This window comes from Microcaecilia unicolor, chromosome 3 (genome assembly GCF_901765095.1).
Source record: "Microcaecilia unicolor chromosome 3, aMicUni1.1, whole genome shotgun sequence".
NCBI classification, from domain to species: Eukaryota; Metazoa; Chordata; class Amphibia; order Gymnophiona; family Siphonopidae; genus Microcaecilia; species Microcaecilia unicolor.
The window spans coordinates 24,559,129-24,580,079 of NC_044033.1; the positions used below are offsets into that span (position 1 = coordinate 24,559,129).

The 20,951-nt window shown below is 47.7% G+C and overlaps 1 protein-coding gene across 2 annotated transcripts in view; it reads right to left on the reverse strand.

Moving 5' to 3' along the window:
* The window catches only part of HAAO (3-hydroxyanthranilate 3,4-dioxygenase), a 77,795-nt gene that overhangs the window by 22,628 nt on the left and 34,216 nt on the right, over positions 1–20,951 (reverse strand). The window contains exons 5-8 of one of the 2 annotated variants that reach the window (XM_030195790.1): positions 17,729–17,818; positions 14,965–15,008; positions 3,939–4,084; positions 400–468 (exon numbers count right to left, since the gene is read on the reverse strand). In XM_030195790.1, the coding sequence (XP_030051650.1) occupies positions 400–468; positions 3,939–4,084; positions 14,965–15,008; positions 17,729–17,818 (349 nt within the window). The remainder of the gene's footprint in view (positions 1–399; positions 469–3,938; positions 4,085–14,964; positions 15,009–17,728; positions 17,819–20,951) is intronic. The other variant, XM_030195791.1, reaches the window with a different exon arrangement.

Consider the following 20,951-nt stretch of genomic DNA (forward strand, 5'->3'; position numbering starts at 1 on the left):
CGCTGGTTAAATAGCGCTTAGCATTTTCAGTGTGAGATGGCGGGTTATGACGCTTAGCAGCTAGCTGCTAACCGGCTATGTCGTACGACTTAGCCAGCAAAGCATGAATATTCAGTGCTAAACCAGCTAAGTTGAGTGTTTAAGTTAGGCCGCTTAAATAGAAGGTTTATCTTTAACCGCTATTAGCAGGCCGTATGCTGTTCTAAAATACATGTGAGAAGGACGTCCATTTGTGCAGTTCTAACAGACGTCCATATCCTGAGCTGGACGTCCTTTCTAAAATTCCGCTCCAGATTAATAAATATACGTGCTTGTACCTGCTTTTCCCAACCTCTTGTTTGCAGAAAGGAGCGAAAGTAAGTAGAGTTAATTATCACAGTCAATTAATTCTCAGCTTACCAGTTGCCATATCCAGATATCGACATTCCTCGTCTTTCTGTCACATTTTCCCGGCCCATATATCACAGCCTATAAAAAAGTAAAACATGAGAGTGAAAAATTCTTTTTTTCCCCCTTATACATTGCTTGCCATGCTTTTCATATAACTCCTTTAGAGAAATAATTCTTTCAAACTACTATTACTACTACTTATCATTTCTATAGTGCTACAAGGCATACGAGCGCTGTACACCATACACAAAGGACATGTCTGGGGGGGGGGGGGGCCGTGTAGCCTGGGGGGGGGGGGGAACACCACAAAAAATTACTTGGACACTAACAGGCTTATTTTCGAAAGAGAAGAGCGCCCATCTTCCAACACAAATTGGGAGATGGGCGTCCTTCTCTCAGGGTCGCCCAAATCGGCATAATCGAAAGCCGATTTTGGCCGTCCTCAACTGCTTCCTGTCGTGGCATGGTAGCGAAGGTGGGACTGGGGCATGATTAAGAGATGGGCGTCCTCAGACGATAATGGAAAAAAGAAGGGCGTCCCTGACGAGCACTTGGCCGACTTTACTTGGTCCATTTTTTCTTGCGACCAAGCCGTGAAAAGGTGCCTGAACTGACCAGATGACCACCGGACGGAATCGGGGATGACCTCCCCTTACTCCCCCAGTGGTCACCAACCCCCTCCCACCCAAAAAAAAAAAAAAAATTAAAACATTTTTTTTCCAGCCTCTATACCAGCCTTAAATGTCATACCCAGCTCCATGACAGCAGTATGCAGTTCCTTGGAGCAGTTTTAGAGGGCGCAGTGGACTTCAGCCAGGCGGACCCAGGCCCATCCCCCCCACCTGTTACACTTGTGGTGGTAAATGTGAGCCCTCCAAAACCCACCACAAACCCACTGTACCCACATGTAACATAGTAGATGACGGCAGAAAAAGACCTGCACGGTCCATCCAGTCTGCCCAACAAGATAAACTCATATGTGCTACTTTTTGTGTATACCTTACCTAGGTGCCCCCATTCACCCCTTGGGGCTATGGTAGTGGTGTACAGTTGTAGGGAGTGGGTTTGGGGGGGGGGAGGTTGGGGAGCTCAGCACCCAAGGTAAGGGAGCTATGCACCTTAGAGAAATTTGTGAAGCCCACTGCAGTGCCCCCTAGGGTGCCCGGTTGGTGTCCTGGCATGTGAGGGGGACCAGTGCACTATGAATTCTGGCTCCTCCCATGACCAAATGGCTTGGATTTGGTTGTTTTTGAGATGAGCGTCCTTGGTTTCCATTATGGCTGAAAACCGGGGACGACCATCTCTAAGGTCGACCATCTCAACATTTAGGTCGACCATCTCTAAGGTCGACTTAAATGTTGAGAATTGGGCATCCCTAACCGTATTATCAAAATCAAAGATGGACGCCCATCTTGTTTTGATAATACGGGTTTCCCCACCCCTTTGCGGGGCCGTCCTGTGAGGACACCCTCATGAAAACTTGGGCACCCCGTTCGATTATGCCCCTTCCTCAGGTGCTGTGAATCAAAAATGTTTGGGAACCACTGCTCTATTCTATAACTTGGTGTCTAAGTGTTCTAATTCCGAACTTCAAAGGGGCATTCGCATGGGAGGGGCATAGGCAGGCCATGGGCCATGACCTCATCCTTCAGCAACAAATTCTGTGCTGCATGAAAAATAATTTCTACAATTTGTTTTCAATCTTTTCATGGTTAATTTCATGGAATGTCCTCCTGTTTTTTGTATTCTTTGAGAAGTTAAAGAACTATTCCCTATTTCACCCGTCCAAACCACTGACGATTTAATACATGTGTCATGTCTCCCTCAGTCATCTTCTCTCTGTTGAAGAGCCTTTCTTTGTATGGGAGGTGTCTGGAAAGCCCTGGAACAATTCTAGAACATTCTCAGTTGCAATATTGCTAGACTGTGGCCGTAGGAGCCAACTTTTCAAAATGATCGGGGTTGCTAGAGGCAAGACAACTGCAATGGAGTTTTCTCTATATTGGGGTGCTCAAGCACGTATAGCACCCACAGAGGTGGCACCTATGAGTGTGGCTGAAATTAACAGGTAGAAGATTTATCCAAATAGTGGCAGCTGCTATAAAGAGAAATCCTTTTGAATATCTGACCCTTACATTCTGCCTCTACACCGTCCATTACATTTTTCTGGACATCTTTCAAGATTCAGTGTTTGACGTAACTTGACCCCAATTTATGGAATACTCTTCCTCCTATCTATGAATATTGTCCTCCCACCAGCAATTCAAAATAGTCCTTAAAACTAATTTATTTTGCAAGTCTTTGCGATTTCAGATTAAGATCTTTTGTTTCCTTTCTAATTTATAGGTAGACACTGGAATGATGCTCCTGTTGGCGTGTTGAGCCGCTGGATGTAGCAGTGGAGAACCTCTTGTCTTCTCCCTTTTCTTTTGGACCAGTTGTAGTTTCATTTCCTCTTCCTCACCTTTCTGACTTTCCCTATCATTATTTGTTTGTGAACCGCCCAGATGGCTCGTCTCTAGGACATTATGAGGGGCATTTTTGAAATGACGTTTAAATCCGATTTTGAATGCTTAAAATGGCCATTTGTGAGATGTTTTTGTGCTCAGTCTGTCTATCTTTTTGGACTATTTTCAGGAAAAAAACAAGTCATTAGAATATATGGGGGGGGGGGGGGGGGAAGAATTCTTAATAGACTGGTCACACAGACATCCCAGCAGAGCAGTGGAGCAACCTAGCGGGCATTGCTGGGGACGTCACATAAAAGGTCCCAGGTACACATCTCACCATTACCCCCTTGCACTGTATGGTGAGCCTTCCAAAACTCACCACAAACCTTCTGAACCCAACAACAATAGCCCTTATGCTTGAAGGTGTGACCTATATGTGGGTACAGTAGATTTTTGGTGGGTTTTGGAGGGCTCACGCTTTCCACCACAAATGTAACAGTTAGACTGGGATATGGGCCTGGGTCCCCTTGTCTACAGTGCACTGCGCCAACCACGAGGCTACTCCAGGGGCCCGCTTGCTGCTCTAATAGGACTGTTTCTTTCGCTTCCTTAGGGGTGAAAGAGGGTTAGTAACCACTGGGGGAGTAAGAGGAGGTCATGCATTAATTCCTCCAGTGATCATTTAGGGCATCTCTTTGTGACTTAGTCGTGATTGAAATAGGTCTAGACAAAATGTTGAAATTTTAGCCTTGGGCATTTTTGCTTTGTTCAATTATGGTAGAAAAACGTTCACGTTTTGGGATGCCCAAATCTCGCCCCAGACACGCCCCCTTGTGATCTGGACGCACTGTATATGAACTGCATAGAAAAACATCTTAAAATGGGTTTCAAAAATAGCGATTTGGATGTTTTGGCAAAAAAAGAAAAAGCCCATCTGCCACTTTGTGCCACGTTTTGGATGTTTTTTTTTTGTTTCAAAAATGAGCCTCTATATCAAATAAACTTGAACTTGAACTAGTGTGCTAAAAATAATTATTTTCATCCCTACTGAGATAAAACGAAATCTCACACATTTGCAGGATTAACTCCAATATCTACCTCAGTTTCAAATTTGTCTCCAAAAATATTTAAGGATTTCTTCTCGTTTATTTCTTGGCGATGCACATCTAGCCAATGTGCTAAGACAAATGGATCCATCACCTCCATGTTATTCAAACGAAAAGGTGTTTCTTTTAACAGCTCATCTACAACAAAACACATGAAAATGAACAGTTCCAGCTTCAAAAATGTGAGCTAAAGTTTTAAAAAGACAATACAATATTTTAATGATTTTTAGGAACTGAACAAACATTTGTTAGTAGTCAACAAGGGAAATGTTATAAATTCGGCATCCGTGAATGTGTGTGCACTTACCCGTATTAAGGGGTCCTTTTACTAAGCTGTGGGAAAAAGAACCCTGCGGTAGCATCGGGGGCCATTTTTCCCATGCGCCAGGGCCCTATTTACCACAGAAGATAAAATACTCCCCCCCCAAAATGGCCACACGGTAGGATAACCCTTACTGTGTGGCCATGTGGTGGGGAGCACTAACACAGTAACACAGCGGTAACCGGGCAGCGCGATTACCTCCAGGTTATTTATTTATTTGTAGCATTTGTATCCCACATTTTCCCACCTTTTTGCAGGCTCAATGTGGCTTACATTGTTCCGTAATGGCGATCACCAATTCCGGAATGAGAAATACATAGTTACAATGCAGGTGACATGAAGGGGCATAATCGAACGGAAACGTCTATCTCCATGGGCGTTTATCTCCGAGAACGGGTCCGTGAAGGGGCGGACCGAACCGTATTTTCGAAAAACATGGACGTTTATCTTTTTTTCAGCTGGGCGTTTTTGTTTTTCAGCGATAATGGAAACCAAAAGCGCCCAGCTCAAAAACGAATAACTCCAAGGCATTTGTTCGTGGGAGGGGCCAGGAGTCGTAGTGCACTGGTCCCCCTCACATGCCAGGACACCAACCGGGCACCCTAGGGGGCACTTTTACAAAAAAAAAAAAAAAAGGTAAAACAGCTCCCAGGTGCATAGCACCCTTCCCTTGGGTGTTGAGCCCCCCCAAATCCCCCTCAAAACCCACTGCCCACAAGTCTACACCATTACTATAGCCCCAAGGGGTGAAGGGGGGCACCTACATGTGGGTACAGTGGGTTTGGGGGGCGGTTTGGAGGGCTCCCATTTACCAGCACAAGTGTAACAGGGGGATGGGCTTGGGTCCACCTGCCTGAAGTCCACTGTACCCCCTAATAACTGCTCCAGTGACCTGCATACTGCTGCCAGGGAGGTGGGTATGACATTTGAGGGTGAAAATAAAAAGTTGTGAAACGGCATATTTTGTGGTGGGAGGGGGTTTGTGACCACTGGGGGAGTCAGGGGAGGTCATCCCCGATTCCCTCCAGTGGTCATCTGGTCATATAGGGCACTTTTTGGGGCCTTATTCGTGGAAAAACAGGGTCCAGGAAAAGTGCCCTAAATTCTCACTAAAAACGCATATTTTTTTTCCATTATCGGCGAAAGGCGCCCATCTCTGATCGGCCGATAACCACACCCCAGTTCCGCCTTCACCACACCTTCGACACGCCCCCCCATCAACTTTTCCGCATCCGCGACGGAGTGCAGTTGAAAACGTCCAAATTCGGCTTTTCATTATACCGCTTTATTCGTTTTTGTGAGATAAATGTCTATCTCCCGATTTCGGTCACAATATAGGCGTTTTTCTATTTCGATTATAAGCAGGAGAGTGGATTAGGCAATCAAATAAAGAGAATTCATTTTTGTAATGAGAAATAAAAGGTATTGGGTTAAAGTTCAGTCGTGATAGATTAGCTTAATCAGTCAGGACTAGAGAGTTCCGTTTTATACAGTTCTGGTATGAATTTTGTTCTCTGATATTTAGGATGGATCATTGTGGTATGCATCCAGCTTCTCCTACATAAGCACGCAACTATGGAATGCACTACCAAAATCCACAAAAACAACACACGACATAACTAACTTCCGAAAACTACTAAAAACCAATCTTATTGAATAGGTTGGTTTTTAGTAGTTTTCGGAAGTTAGTTATGTCGTGTGTTGTTTTTGTGGATTTTTGTAGTGCATTCCATAGTTGCGTGCTTATGTAGGAGAAGCTGGATGCAAATGTTAGTTTATATTTTAGTCCTTTGCAGCTGGGGTAGTGGAGATTCAGGGATGTATGTGATGATCTATTAGAATTCCTGGTTGGTAAGTCTATGAGGCTTGACATGTAAGCTGGAGCTTCACCGTGTAGGATTTTATGAACCAGAGTGCAGATTTTGAACGTGATTCGTTCTTTAAGTGGGAGCCAATGTAGTTTTTCTCTTAGGAGTTTGGCGCTTTCATATTTCGTTTTTCCAAGTATGAGTCTGGCTGCTGTGTTTTGTGCAGTTTGGAGTTTCTTAATGATTTGTTCTTTGCATCCGGCATAAATTGCATTGCAGTAGTCTAGTTGGCTTAGTAGCATCGATTGTACCAGTCTGCGGAATGTTTCCCTTGGGAAGAAAGGTTTTATTCTTTTGAGTTTCCACATTGAGTGAAACATTTTCTTTGTTGTGTTTTTCGCATGGCTTTCTAGTGTAAGATTTCAGTCAATTCTGACTCCTAGAATTTTCAGACTATTTGAAACAGGAAGGGCAAAGTTTGGGGTGTTTATAGTGGTGGGTTTATTCGTGTTGTGTTGTGTTGTGTTGTGATGAGAGGATGAGATATTGTGTTTTTTTCTGCGTTGAGTTTTAGTTGGAATGCACCCGCCCATGAGTTCATGATTTGGAAGCTGTACTACAGAAAAAAAATGTTTCCAGAGCATCGGAAATGACGCGCAGTCCAGCCAGAACTACCGCCAGCGGCCGTGTTGGGCCAGTTGTAGTTCCAGATTAGTGAGCAGTAAGCCCGCATTGGGTTTACCGCCACTTTGTAAAAAAACCCTTAAATGCTAGTGGACTACTTAAGCGCTACTCTACAAATAACTGCTTACCTATGTAACATCATGAGAAAGTCAGCAGGGTAAAGCTGTCTGAATTCTCACTGCTGTGCTGTTCCCTATTTCATTCTAGTGTTAGTGTTCCCAATGTTGGCCCTTGGGGTGAGCCAGCCAATAGGAAGAAGCTGCCTGCACTTTGCAGCAGCAGGCGGTTTCTGCAGTTACCAACCACAGATAGGCAGCTTGGAGGCGGAGCCATTCTTTTGTGGCCTTTAGGTGAACTCTGGTGCAGGGTTGCCAGATGGGCAGTTTTCCCGCCCAATTGGGCGGTTTTCCGCAACCCGCCGCAGGAAACTTTTGCCCGCGGCGGGTTGCATTTTTTTGGGCTTGTTTTTTTTTCGCGCGGGTTTTGGGCGGTTTTTCGGCCGGCAGGGGGTGGGGCTAACAGCAACAGAGGCGGGGGTGATGTATTGGGCGGGGCGAGGTGACATATTGGGCAGGGCGAGGTGACGTATTGGGCGGGGCGATGATGGCAGGGGCGGGGCTGATGATGGTGGGGGCAGGGTGATGACGGACGGGGTGGGGCTGATGACGGCGGGGGCGGGGGTGATTATGGAAGGGGTGGGGCTGATGACGGCGGGGGCGGGGGTGATGACGGAAGGGGCGGGGTTGAAGACGTCGGGGTTGGGGTGTGTGCGGTTTTTGGGCGGGTTTTGGGCTGTTTTGGGTGGGAATTTTTTTTTTTATATGGCAACATTGCTCTGGTGGTGTTTCCTGCACCTGTCAGGAAACCACCTGCCTGGCACCAGAAGCTTCCATAGAGGAGCAGAACTGGATAGAACACTTTAGGGGTTTCTGAAAGCCTGATAGAAAGAAATGAATGAGGAGGAAGTTGATAGACCAAGGAAGGGTCTGTAGTGAGCAGCTACCTGGAGAGATGTTCAAGGCAGCAGGGACGAAAGAACCCAGACCAATTGTCTTGAGAGTGACCAGTTGCAGGAGAGAGTTTTGGGTATCTCTGAGTAAGTGAGTGGGACCTACTAGGTGCATCCCATCTCACCTCTGAGAGGTCCATTTCTGTTTGTAATGGCAGGGCTGGTGTTAAATATGCAGGGGTCCAGGGTAGAAATTGGGGAGGGGGCCTGAAATTGGGGAGAGGTCCAGGGTAAAAATTGGGGAGGGGCCCAGGGTAGAAATTGGTGAGGGGGCTATTCTTCCTTTAGCTTGAGGTAAACCTGAGGGCCTCTGTGGTATGGGGGCCTAGGTTAATTGCCCTGATTGCCACCCCTTAATGCCAGCCCTACTTAAGGGACTGGTCTCCCTGATACATCTCAAGCATGCAGATAAGAAGGTTTGTGTGTACTTGCTGGGAATTTTGGTGAATACTGCCACTGGTTTTGCCAATGTAAGAAACAGAACTTGGGGCCAGATGCACTAAACTTTAACGACCCTCTAACAACCCTTTAACGAACGAAATTCCTAACCGTTGCATGCATTAAATGCCTTTTTCCAACGAATCAAGCAGCTAACGAAAACGGAATACAAAAGAGTAAAAACCATTGTACTGTGGACGATTCGGGATGCACTAACAATACCAATGATCACACCGAATCATTTACCGCAACATATTAAACGTATGGTCAGAGCAGTCGTAAAGGCCTGAGCTGTCATCTCCCCGCTTCCCCCTGCACCTTAAAATTCCAAGCTGGCATGTTGAAAAACAAAATAAAGAACACAAAGATGTGGCTCCCCGCTTCACTCTGCATACGATACAAACGAAACGAAAACAAAATCAAAAAAGGACTGGGAGGGGGCAAGGGCGCTCGTCAGTAGCGTCCTGTATGGACGGCCTTGCCCCCCCACCCCCCGCCCGAGGTCGCCGCTGCTCCCCGCTTCCGCTCGTATAAAATAAAAAATTAAAACAAGACTAAAAAGTTTAGCAGCCCCTGTCCCCCTCCCTTCCTGTCTCTCTCTGTAATCTTTCTCCCTTAGCACCGCCCCCCGGCATCCTCCGCCCCGTGCCCCGCCCCCCTGAGCTCGTCGCTGCCGCTCCTCCCCTCCACCGGACCCCCCCTCCGCCTTACTGGCCGGTGCAGCGCCTCTCACCTGTGTTTGAAGGCGCTGCACCGGATGAAACAGCTGATCGTCGATCGATTCTGCCTCCACTGACGTCTCTCTCCTTCTTCCTGTGCCCGCCTTCCTCTGACGTATGAAACAGCTGATTGTCGATCGCTTCTGCCTCCACCGACGTCTCTCTCCTTCTTCCTGTGCCCGCCTTCCTCTGACGTATGAAACAGCTGATCGTCGATCGCTTCTGCCTCCACCAACGTCTCTCTCCTTCCTGTGCCCGCCTTCCTCTGATGTATGAAACAGCTGATCGTCGATCGCTTCTGCCTCCACCGACATCTCTCTCCTTCTTCCTGTGCCCGCCTTCCTCTGACATATGACACAGCTGATCGTCGATCGCTTCTACCTCCACTGACGTCTCTCTCCTTTTTCCTGTGCCCGCCTTCCTCTGACGTATGAAACAGCTGATCGTCGATCGCTTCTGCCTCCACCGACGTCTCTCTCCTTTTTCCTGTGCCCGCCTTCCTCTGACGTATGAAACAGCTGATCGTCGATCGCTTCTGCCTCCACCGACGTCTCTCTCCTTCTTCCTGTGCCCGCCTTCCTCTGACGTATGAAACAGCTGATCGTCGATCGCTTCTGCCTCCACCGACGTCTCTCTCCTTCTTCCTGTGCCCGCCTTTCTCTGACGTATGAAACAGCTGATTGTCGATCGCTTCTGCCTCCACCAACGTCTCTCTCCTTCCTGTGCCCGCCTTCCTCTGACGTATGAAACAGCTGATCGTCGATCGCTTCTGCCTCCACCGACATCTCTCTCCTTCTTCCTGTGCCCGCCTTCCTCTGACGTATGAAACAGCTGATCGTCGATCGCTTCTGCCTCCACCGACATCTCTCTCCTTCTTCCTGTGCCCGCCTTCCTCTGACGTATGAAACAGCTCATCGTCAATCGCTTCTACCTCCACCGACGTCTCTCTCCTTTTTCCTGTGCCCGCCTTCCTCTGACGTATGAAACAGCTGATCGTCGATCGCTTCTGCCTCCACCGACGTCTCTCTCCTTTTTCCTGTGCCCGCCTTCCTCTGACGTATGAAACAGCTGATCGTCGATCGCTTCTGCCTCCACCGACGTCTCTCTCCTTTTTCCTGTGCCCGCCTTCCTCTGACGTATGAAACAGCTGATCGTCGATCGCTTCTGCCTCCACCGACGTCTCTCTCCTTTTTCCTGTGCCCGCCTTCCTCTGACGTATGAAACAGCTGATCGTCGATCGCTTCTGCCTCCACCAACGTCTCTCTCCTTCCTGTGCCCACCCTCCTCTGACGTAGGTAACCTACGTCAGAGGAGGGCGGGCACAGGAAGAAGGAGAGAGACGTCGGTGGAAGCAGAAGCAATCGACGATCAGCTGTTTCATCCGATGCAGCGCCTTCAAACACAGGTGAGAGGCGCTGCACCGGCCAGTAAGGCGGAGGGGGGTGTCCGGCGGAGGGGGGAGCGGCGGCGACGAGCTCAGGGGGGCGGGGCACAGGGGTGGAAGATGCCGGGGGCGGAGCTAAGGGAGAACAATTACAATTACAGAGAGAGACAGGAAGGGAGGGGAAACGGGGCTGCTAAACTTTTTAGTTTTGTTTTAATTTTTTATTTTATACGAGCGGAAGCGGGGAGCAGCGGCGACCTCGGGCGGGGGGTGGGGGGGGCAAGGCTGTCCATACAGGACACTCCTGATAAGCGCCTTTGCCCCCTCCCGATCCTTTTTTGATGTTTGTTGAGCTATTTTATGCAGGGGAAAGTGGGGAGCCATGTGTTTGTGTTGTTTTGGGTTTTTTTTTTGTTTTGTTGTTTGAGGCATGTGCAGATCAGCCAGCATAATGCTTGGCTGCTCTGCGCATGCTTTAGGGGCCGATTACCAACGGGGATTACAAATCTTTGGTACATTGTAGTTTTCAATACCACACCGAACATGTGCGACTTGCTTTTTTGGTGCATGCTTCGTTTTTTCAAATTCATTAAGGACTTTAACGTTTTAGATTTTTTTTACGTATGGTTGATGCATCTGGGCCTTGGTCCTAAAAGTGTTTATAGATATGTCTTCCCTGTTGAAGAAACTCATGCAGAAAGCAGACAGAACAGAGAAGTGACTGAGGAGTTTCAGAACTAGGCCGTGTCTGAAAAGAATCCCTCTGACCTGGAAACGCCAAACAATCATTTGTATATGTGATGGCCTGGGAGAATGGCCAGGGAAACCAGAAGGAAGGAAATAGAGCTGACTAGTTATTAAAGGCAGTGAAAAGAGGGGAGTTATGAACAGCCTACAATGTTCTGAAAGATTTTGATTTGAGTTCTACCCTCCGTGCTGTGTTTTTTTTTTTTTTACTTTGCAGAAATTACAGAAAAAAAAAATGTGTCCCTGTTTAGAGACTGGCCTGGACAGTGGACTTTGTAGCATACCTGAGGGGTAAAAGTACTGGTGTAGCACAGGAGGAATACAACGCCCATAGAAATGGGACCTTGAGAATTCACTCTTTCCTGCCCAACCTATCTCCGTGAATGCCGCTCCCAGGGTGAAGACTGAAGCAAAGAGCATTTTAAGGTGGGGTGGGGTGGGGTGGGGGGGTCTGGGTCTGACAAAGGGTGTTTATGCAACACATGCACCTTGTTTAAGTACACCACTGACCCCTTGCACACACATAAGTGTACATTTGCCTGCGTAAAAGCCAGCAGGACACTCTCAAAACTGTGAAGTTAGTCTAATAAAAATCCACCTGTTATTTAAAAGCCATTTAACTGACCAGGAACGACTCCTGGATGGTTAAATAGCACTTAATTTTTTTTTTGTTACATTTGTACCCCGCGCTTTCCCATTCATGGCAGGCTCAATGCGGCTTACATGGGGCAATGGAGGGTTAAGTGACTTGCCCAGAGTCACAAGGAGCTGCCTGTGCCTGAAGTGGGAATCTACTACTGTTACCACCCATCTTGAGTGTGATGTATAAGATGACGGTGTTCCAACAGCCTGATGGTTGTAGTCGTGCCAGCCTTGTCGGAACACCTGACACCAAGAATGAGGAGTGGGTACAATAACTAACCACGTCACTCAGCCACTCGGACTCAGTGAGGAAATGAAACTAAATTTCAGGATACTTGCTTGCTTGAGCGTACAAACCCAGACAGCAACAGGTTTTTTTTTATCAATAACAAAGTAACATTTATTAGTACCCCTTTTTCAGTGAAATAGACAAAGTAATTTTAATGCAATTAAAATTTGTACAACAAACCCAACAGTTAACTAAAACAAATACTTTCTTTTCTTTCCAGGAGTTCACACCTCTGCATCAGATTAAAGAAGTCAGATAAGTATTACATTTCTTTTTCCTTAGTTCTGTTCCCCTTTTAAACTCTTCTTAATGCCCCTTTGGTTAACTTTCTTTCTGAATTTGATACTTTGTGTCAACTTTTATGTTTTTCAGGAGACGTCTCCACTCACTTTTTACAGGAACAGGTAAGTGCTTTATTTATTTTCTTTCTCTTTTCCTTTTCCCTTCCCAGGTAAGTCTCTCTCACTTTTCCCTTATCCTTTACCCCAGTCCCGTTTTTCCCCCCACAGTCACTTAGCTGCTGATGCTTCAGACTTCTTTTCTCCCAAACGTGCAGCGAAATCTTTCTTGTGTCGGGGCCCTTGCAGTCGTCTTCAGAAGAATGTGTACACGACTCTTCTTCCTAAACCTTTCCTTAAATTTAAAGTAAATGGAAGCAAGACCCTATCTACTCTGTTTAAGTCAATAAGGATTCTGCACTTCAGGGAAGCAAATGTTTTTTTTTCCACTGTGGCCTTCTAGCTGAAGAAATAAAAAAATAATTTCAGATTCCCTCTCTGTCAGATCCTTTCCTTCTCTACCTAAACTTTTTTTTATTCCCTAACTAGCACTAACACAAGTGTGTTTGGCAGTCTTCTTCTTTTCACCATTTATTCACAACACACATATCCTCCTTCCACATTCCCTTCAATTTAAAACTAAGCTGTGACCCTATTAACCCACAACTTAACCCCTACTTAACCCCTATCCCTATATGCTTAACTCTTGCTTAAATACACTATTTCCTAAACAATCCTTTCTAGACCCTTCCCCTGTTCCCTTATAATTAGCCCCTTAACCCCAAAAATCCCACTAAAACACCCTCAAAATCTTCTCTTTTAACCTGTAACCTTCCCACTAAGCCTTAACCAATTTCACTATAAAATCTCTCAAATTAAACCTCTCAAACACCATACAATACGCCACATCACCAACTACACCTCCTCTCTCTCAGACTGTCCAACACACTCTCTTCACCATTCACTCCACATTTACACAAAATTCCCAAATCTCCCTTTCTCAATCTCACTTTTACTATCACTCTCACCTCAATACTTTCACTGCCAGCCAAACTCACTTCCTAAAACTTTTAATTTCCTTCAATTCCACACTGCCTGTCCCACATCAAACAGCACATCCACTCTCTTCAGTTGCCAGAACCTCTCTGCAACTGCCAGCCAGCCCCGTCTCCCAGGTAAACCCCTCCTTAGCTTCCCATTCCAAAACCCTTCTCAAAATTCTAAGCTACATTGCTGACTGGCGGAATGTTCACCAGCACAAGTAAATCCCCATTTTACCACTTTGTTTTTTTCCTCTTTCCCTAACCCCATGTTACACTACTATTACTACTATTTAACATTTCTAAAGCGCTACCAGGGTTGCGCAGCGATGTACAATTAACAAAGAAGGACAGTCCCTGCTCAAAGGAGCTTACAATCTAAAGAACAAAAAGTGCAGTCAATCGAGATTGAGGCAGTCTAGATTTCCTGGATAGAGGTACAATGGTTAGGTGCCGAAAGCGACATTGAAGAGGTGGGCTTTGAGCAAGGATTTGAAGATGGGCAGGGAGGGGGCTTGGCGTAGGGGCTCAGGGAGTTTATTCCAAGCATAGGGTGAGGCGAGACAGAAAGGGCGACGTCTGAAGTTGGTGGTGGTGGAGAAGGGTACTGAGAGGAGGGATTTGTCCTGTGAACGGAGGTTACGGGTAGGAGCGTAAGGGGAGATGAGGGTAGAGAGGTAGTGAGGGGCTGCAGATCGAGTGCATTTGTAGGTTAGTAGGAGAAGTTTGAACTGTATGCGGTACCTGATCAGAAGCCAGTGAAGTGACTTGAGGAGAGGGGTGATATGAGCATATCGGTCTAGGCGGAAGATAAAACGCGCAGCAGAGTTCTGAATGGATTGAAGGGGAGATAGATGGTTAAGTGGGAGGCCAGTGAGGAGTAGGTTGCAGTAGTCAAGACGAGAGGTAATGAGAGAGTGGATGAGAGTGGATGAGAGTTTGGGTGGTGTGCTCAGAGAGGAAAGGGCGAATTTTGCTGATGTTATAGAGAAAGAAGCGACAGGTCTTGGCTGTCTGCTGGATATGGGCAGAGAAGGAGAGGGAGGAGTCGAAGATGACTCCGAGGTTGCGGGCAGATGAGACGGGGAGGATGAGGGTGTTATCGACTGAAATAGAGAGTTCCTCAGTTCCCCAGGACCAAAGTCCACCACCCTAACCACTAGGCCACTCCTCCACTCCAATTGGCTATCCGGCAATATTCAAAGGGAGATAGCTGGTTATCTCCCACTGAATATTGCCAGTTATATTGCACGCGGTATAACCGGCTACCCGCCGATACTCAGCGCATTGCCGGCTAAAATTGGCGGCCAAAATAGGATGTGAAAATAGCTGGAATGTCTTAGTCCAATTTAAACTTAACCTGGCCGAATATCGGCTTGGCCGGTTAAATTTAAACCGACCCCAAAAAACAGCTGGGTATTCAATGCCAGTCATAGGAAAAGGCCCAACAATATTCGGGCTCAACGCTGACCGTGGGAGGCAGGCCATGGTCTGAATATCGGCCCCAATGTATCACCTGCAGCTTGGTTGTTGACCTTTATGCAAGGAAATGGTTTATAACTTAATAAACAATATACCTCCTTTCTTAATATATAACTGACATCACTAATGAAATCAATTATAATTACATAACAACTAATCTTCCTTTGAAATATTACCTGGATTTGGTTTTCCTGTTTGATGCTGTTTTGAGCTGAAAAACCTACAATGACAAAAACATCCATGATGCAAAATAATACAGTTTTTCCATCTTCCCAGTGTTTCCCTCTGGGTTTATATAAAGGCAGAAATTCTGAATCCCCCGTAGTTCCCTTGTGAAAATGCAGTGCCTAGATGTGCAACAGGTTCAGTACTGCCTCCAGCCTGTAGCTTAAACCGCCCATGGGTATTTTAAAACAAATGCCCACGCCAGAGGCGTAGCTAGGTGGGGCTGCGGGGGCATGGGCCCCCACAGATTTAGCCCTGGCCCCCCTGCTTTCATCTCCCTGCCGCTGCCCCCTCCCCTGTCCCTATCGACCCCCCTTCCTTCCGCCACCACCAACCCTCCCCTGCCACCGCTGTCAGGTACCTTTGCTGGCGGAGGTCCCCAACTCCCGCCAGCCGAAGTCCTCTTCAGCGCCGATCTCCGGCGCGTTGCTGATCTGGATTCTCTTTCTGTGAGTCCTGACGTCCTGCACGTAGGAACGTGCAGGACGTCAGGACTCACAGAAACAGAATCCAGATCAGCTAATGCACTGGATTCGGAGACCGGTGCTGAAGGGGACTTCAGCTGGCGGGGGTTGGGGACCCCCGCCAGCAAAGGTACCTGGTGGTGGTGGGGGGGGGGGGAGGGTACGCGGCGGCGGGAGGGGGGTCGAAAGAGGGGAGGGGTGGCAGCGCCAGGGGATGTAAAAAATGGCGGGGTGGGGGGGTTATCGGCACCGGGGGGGGGGGCTAAAATGTGCCCCCTCACCTTGGGCTCTGGACCCCCCTCCCACCAAAGTGGCTACGCCCCTGGCCCACGCAGGGGAAGACTGAGAGTGGTCTGGGCCCCTAGTGGTCTAGGTTCCCCACCCAGCCACTGCCTGACACACCCCCTACCGCTGTGCTGCTGCCCCCTCTACCACCTTAGCCGACACTCCACTGCCCTGGTCCTACCCGAAGGGTCCTGGTGGTCTAGTGGTCTCTGCGGGGGGGGGGGGGGGAGGTGTGTGAGCATGTACTTTCCTGCCCACTGCATTGCCGCTATTCCCCTGCCTGCCGGCGCTGCTGTGTTTTCAAAATGGCAGCCAAGACTTCCCGCAGTAGTTTCGTGAGACTTCCACAGGGAGTCTCTGCCGCCATTTTAAAAGTATGGCGATGTCGTCCGGGCAGGGGGAATGGCAGGGAGGGCTGTACTGTGCGGTGGGCATCTGTCCAGAGCCTCTGGGTCTTCGGGCACTGGCCAGTTGCCCGACTGGTCAGTCCGCTCCTGTCCCCACGTTAGGCACAGATCCCAAGACTAAATTTACATGCATAAGTTCCAATTAAATCTAATTAATGTCAAGCTTGTTAAAAAGCCAATTATCGGCACTAATTGGCTCGTTATTCTATTAAATTGCATGCGCAAATTGGGTACACGCCCAAATTTGCACGCACAATTCTCGATGACTTTTGTAAAATACACATATACATTGCGATTCTCCTCCTCTCCACTGAAGCTGCACCCCTGGGAACGTCTACACGGAGATTGCATGAAAGTGGGTTCACGCTTCACAAACATTTGTAGTTGGCGAATGTTATAAAATCTCTTTTTCACATATAAAACAGGCTTTACACACAGAAACGTGGTATAAAAAGCCATTTAAAGTTATTTCTTTTCATAAGAAAGGGGAGCACAGAAACTATCACACCTGCTTTCTGTGCAAAATCACCAAATACAGACGAAATGGCTGTCAGTGCTGATTTAGTAGGTTTGCGTCATTTTCTTCCTTTGGGAATTTCTAAGGTCAAACGTAATCAGTGGCATTCCTATGTTGGCTGCCACCTGGGATGGATTGCTGCTGCGTACTGTCCCCAACCCCCCCCTCCCCCCGGGGCATCACCTCTACCTCCTCCCAGCGCATCACCTCCTGGGGGCTGTCATCTCCGCCAGTCCCCTGCCCCGGAACAGGAAGTAATATCAGAAGGAGCAGGGAACAAGCGGAGCTGGCTGCCGCGCCACTGCTTCCTACATCCCCTTGCAGCGTGCACCCAGGGTGGACCACCCCCACCGCCCCACCCTTGGTATGCCACTGAGCATAATGTCAAGGCGTCATCACTGGTACTAAGGAGCCCACTTACTAAAGGGTTGCCACTTGGCAACCTGGAACGTCCGCCAGCCCAAGTCGGGTGCCTGCGGTAGTTCCACCCCCAGACAGTGGCATAGCTACGTGGGGCCAGGGGGCCTGGGCCCCCGTAGATTTGGCCCTGGACCCCCCTGCCGACGACCCTCCTGCTGTCGCCTGCCTTTGCTGGCGGGGGACCCCAACCCCCGCCAGCCGAGGACTTCTTCTTCCCGCAAAAGGCTTCCTTCTGTTTCTGACGTCCTGCACGTTGTACGTGCAGGACGTCGGACTCACAGAAACAGAATGAAGCCTGGTTGATCTGCAAGACTTTGTTCTGTTTCTGTGAGTCTGACGTCCTGCACGTACAATGTGCGACATCAGAAACAGAACGAAGCTTTGCGGGAAGAAGAGGACCTCCTCGGCTGGCGGGGATTGGGGTCCCCCGCCAGCAAAAGTAGCCCACGGCGACGGTGGGGGCGGGTTAACAGCGGGAGGGGGGTCGAGAGGGTCGTAGGCAGGGGGTCCAGGGCCAAATCTACGGGGGTCCAGGCCTCCCTGGCCCCATGTAGCAACGACACTTTAACCTATGAAAACAAGAATCTATTAAATTATAACGTGAAAGAAATTAGAGACTTACTCCTGGATTATTGGTCCTAGCTGGGTGCCGAGATTCTCACAGTAAAACCATTTCTCAAACAAAACATCGGTTGACTCCCCAACATAATACCTATCAAAAGATAATCAAGTACCATTTCTTTCTCTGCACGCTGTAATCTAAAAGAATCCCTTTGAATTATATATTGTAACAAAATGAAAGACTGATGCATCTTGATTGATTCATCTAACAAAATGAAGCCACAGGAAATGCAAATGGCAGAGATCTGCTATTCAGAAATATATCAACAGGATAGTAAACATTGACAAACTATCGCATTTATTTATTTATTTGTTGCATTTGTATCCCACATTTTCCCACCTGTTTGCAGGGTCAATGTGGCTTACATTGTTCCGTAATGGCGATCGCCATTTCCGGAATGAGAAATACAGAGTTATATTGCATTAAGGTTCGTAGGTGACAGAGAGGGGGATAATCGAACGGGGGCGCCCATCTCTAAGGACGGCCCCGTAAAGGGGCAGGGCAACCCGTATTATCGAAACAAGATGGACGTCCGATAATACGGTCGGGGACGCCCAAATCATTAAATTTAGGTCGACCTTAGAGACGGTCGTCCCCGGTTTTTGGCGATAATGGAAACCGAGGACGCCCATCTCAGAAACGACCAAATCCAAGCCATTTGGTCGTGGGAGGAGCCAGCATTCGTAGTGCACTGGTCCCACTATCTTGGTTTGCAGGACTGCTTCTGAAAAGACGGCACGCTCTGCGACAATGCTGGAGTGATTCCATGACTCAGATAAGCTTTCTGATTTGCTGTGCACAGTCTCTTGAGTTCGGTTGAGGAACTTTTTTAGATTCTGGCTAGCTCTAATGTTCCCTGCACCTTTTGTAATTCCGTTTGTGTCTGTTCTTTGGGGAATAATAGGTTTTCTTCCTTGACGTGCAATGTTAAAGCCAGGTCCCCCGATACTCAGTGCTGTTTAACTAGGGTTACCATATGTCCGGATTTACCTGGACGTGTCCTCTTTTTGAGGACATGTCCGGGCAACCGGGCGGATTTTGCCAATCTGCCCGTTTGTCCGGATTTCTGGACAAACGGGCAGATTGCTAGCCTCCCCTCCCCTTACTTACTACTGCCCTGGTGGTCTAGTGACCTCTTCCGCCTCCGGGGCAGGAAAGACCCCCCTCTTTCCTGCCCGAAGCGCTGCCTTGCATGCACTTCAAATGGCCGCCGAGAGTTGAAGTGACCTCGCGAGACTTCAACTCTCGGCAGCCATTCTGAATCGGCGCCGAGATGAGGAACAGGAAGGATGCATGCAGGGCAGCGCTCCGGGCAGGAAAGAGGGGGCTCTTTCCTGCCCCGAAGAGATCACTAGATCACCAGGGCAGTAGTAAGGTAAGGGGAGGGGGTGACGGGGAGGGGGAGTGACGGGGTGTGTGACAAGGGGGAGGGGAAAATGTGACAGGGGCGGAGCAAAGGTGTAAAAGAGGGCAGGGCGGGGTGTGAAAGGGGGCGGCGCGGGGTGTGTGGTTAGGGTAGGGCATGTGTCCTCCTTTTTGGGGGACAAAATATGGTAACCCTATATTTAACCAAACAGAATGGCTGCTGACTGGTTAAATACTGCTTAACTCCGCTGAATGTCCCAGTTAGCAGCGTTTCGCCAACAGATGTTACTGCGTGTCTACGGACTTTGGATGAACTTTGTTCGCTCAAAGTTGCATGTTGCTTTGGAAACATTTGCCTACCTTTGCACAACGAACAACCCAAGACTCCTGAGGCAGCTGTGTCGAGTCTTTTGAGTTGTTTCAATAAAGATGACTTTGTTCAACTGACGTCTCCCTTGGTTTTTCGGAAGAGCCCCGTCTACCCTACTCCTTGGACTTTCTCTTCCAGTTAGCAGCTAGCAGATAGCCGGATATATCGCCGATATAACCAGCTGTCCGTCAATTTTTATTTATTTATTTATTGTAAATAATTTATTTATAATTTTTCATTTTACAAGGATCACTTGCAAACAGTAATACAGAGATGACTGCACATTAAAACAATATTAGAAGAAAACAATCTCAACTAGATAAATGAATGATATACAATCTTTCTCTTTCTTAGACCACAAAATAAATAGGGAGAGTGAAACAAGACAAGGAGATCAATTAAACAACAGTAAACCAAGAAAATGTGGTATTAACTTGATTATCCCCAGTTATTATTTATCTGAATCGTTATTCCACATAGATCATCTGGCTGGCTTCTTCAAATATCCGTCAATTTTTAAAACTGGTTTAGTGGCCATATCTGGCCGCGTGAAAACGTGAGATATCTTTGGCCAGTTTAAAGATAACCGACTAAGTCTGAATATTGACTTGGCTTTTTATCTTTAAACCGGCTAAAAATAAACCGCATATTCAATGTTGGTCACCGGCATTGAATATCCGGGCTCAGCGTCGACCGCGGGAGTTAGAGTCTAACTCCCACGGTCTGAATGTTGGCCCCAGGGAGTTCTTTCCAGTGTTCCTTTTTTTCTGGTTGAAACCTGTGATGATACTAGGACTCTACTAAGGATGGTAAATGTGATATATACTTACATTCTGGACCTCTGAGGTTTCTTTTTACAAATGCTGTTATATATAGTGGTGCGGGGGTGGCTAGTACTTAGCGCTAAGTAAATAGTAGACAAAGGTTTTTGAGTGGAGGAGTGGCCTAGTGGTTAGGGTGGTGGACTTTGGTCCTGGGGAACTGAGGAACTGAGTTTGATTCCCACTCCAGCCACAGGCAGCTCCTTGTGACTCTGGGCAAGTCACTTAACCCTCCTTTGCCCCATGTAAGCTGCATTGAGCCTGCCATGAGTGGGAAAGTCCAGGGTACAAATGTAACAAAAATAAAATAGATACTCTTGGAGATTCTACATGGAATGTTGCTACTATTGGAGATTTTACATGGAATGTTGCTATTGCACTAGCAACATTCCATGTAGAAGGCTGCGCAGGCTTCTGTTTCTGTGAGTCTGACGTCCTGCACGTACGTGCAGGACGTCAGACTCACAGAAGCAGAAGCCTGCGCAGCCACATTGGTGATCTGCAAGGGCCGACTTCTACATGGAATGTTGCTAGTGGAATAGCAACATTCCATGTAGAATCTCAAATAGTAGCAACAGTGGAGGAGGAGTGGCCTAGTGGTTAGGGTGGTGGACTTTGGTCCTGAGGGACTGAGTTCAATTCCCACTTCAGGCACAGGCAGCTCCTT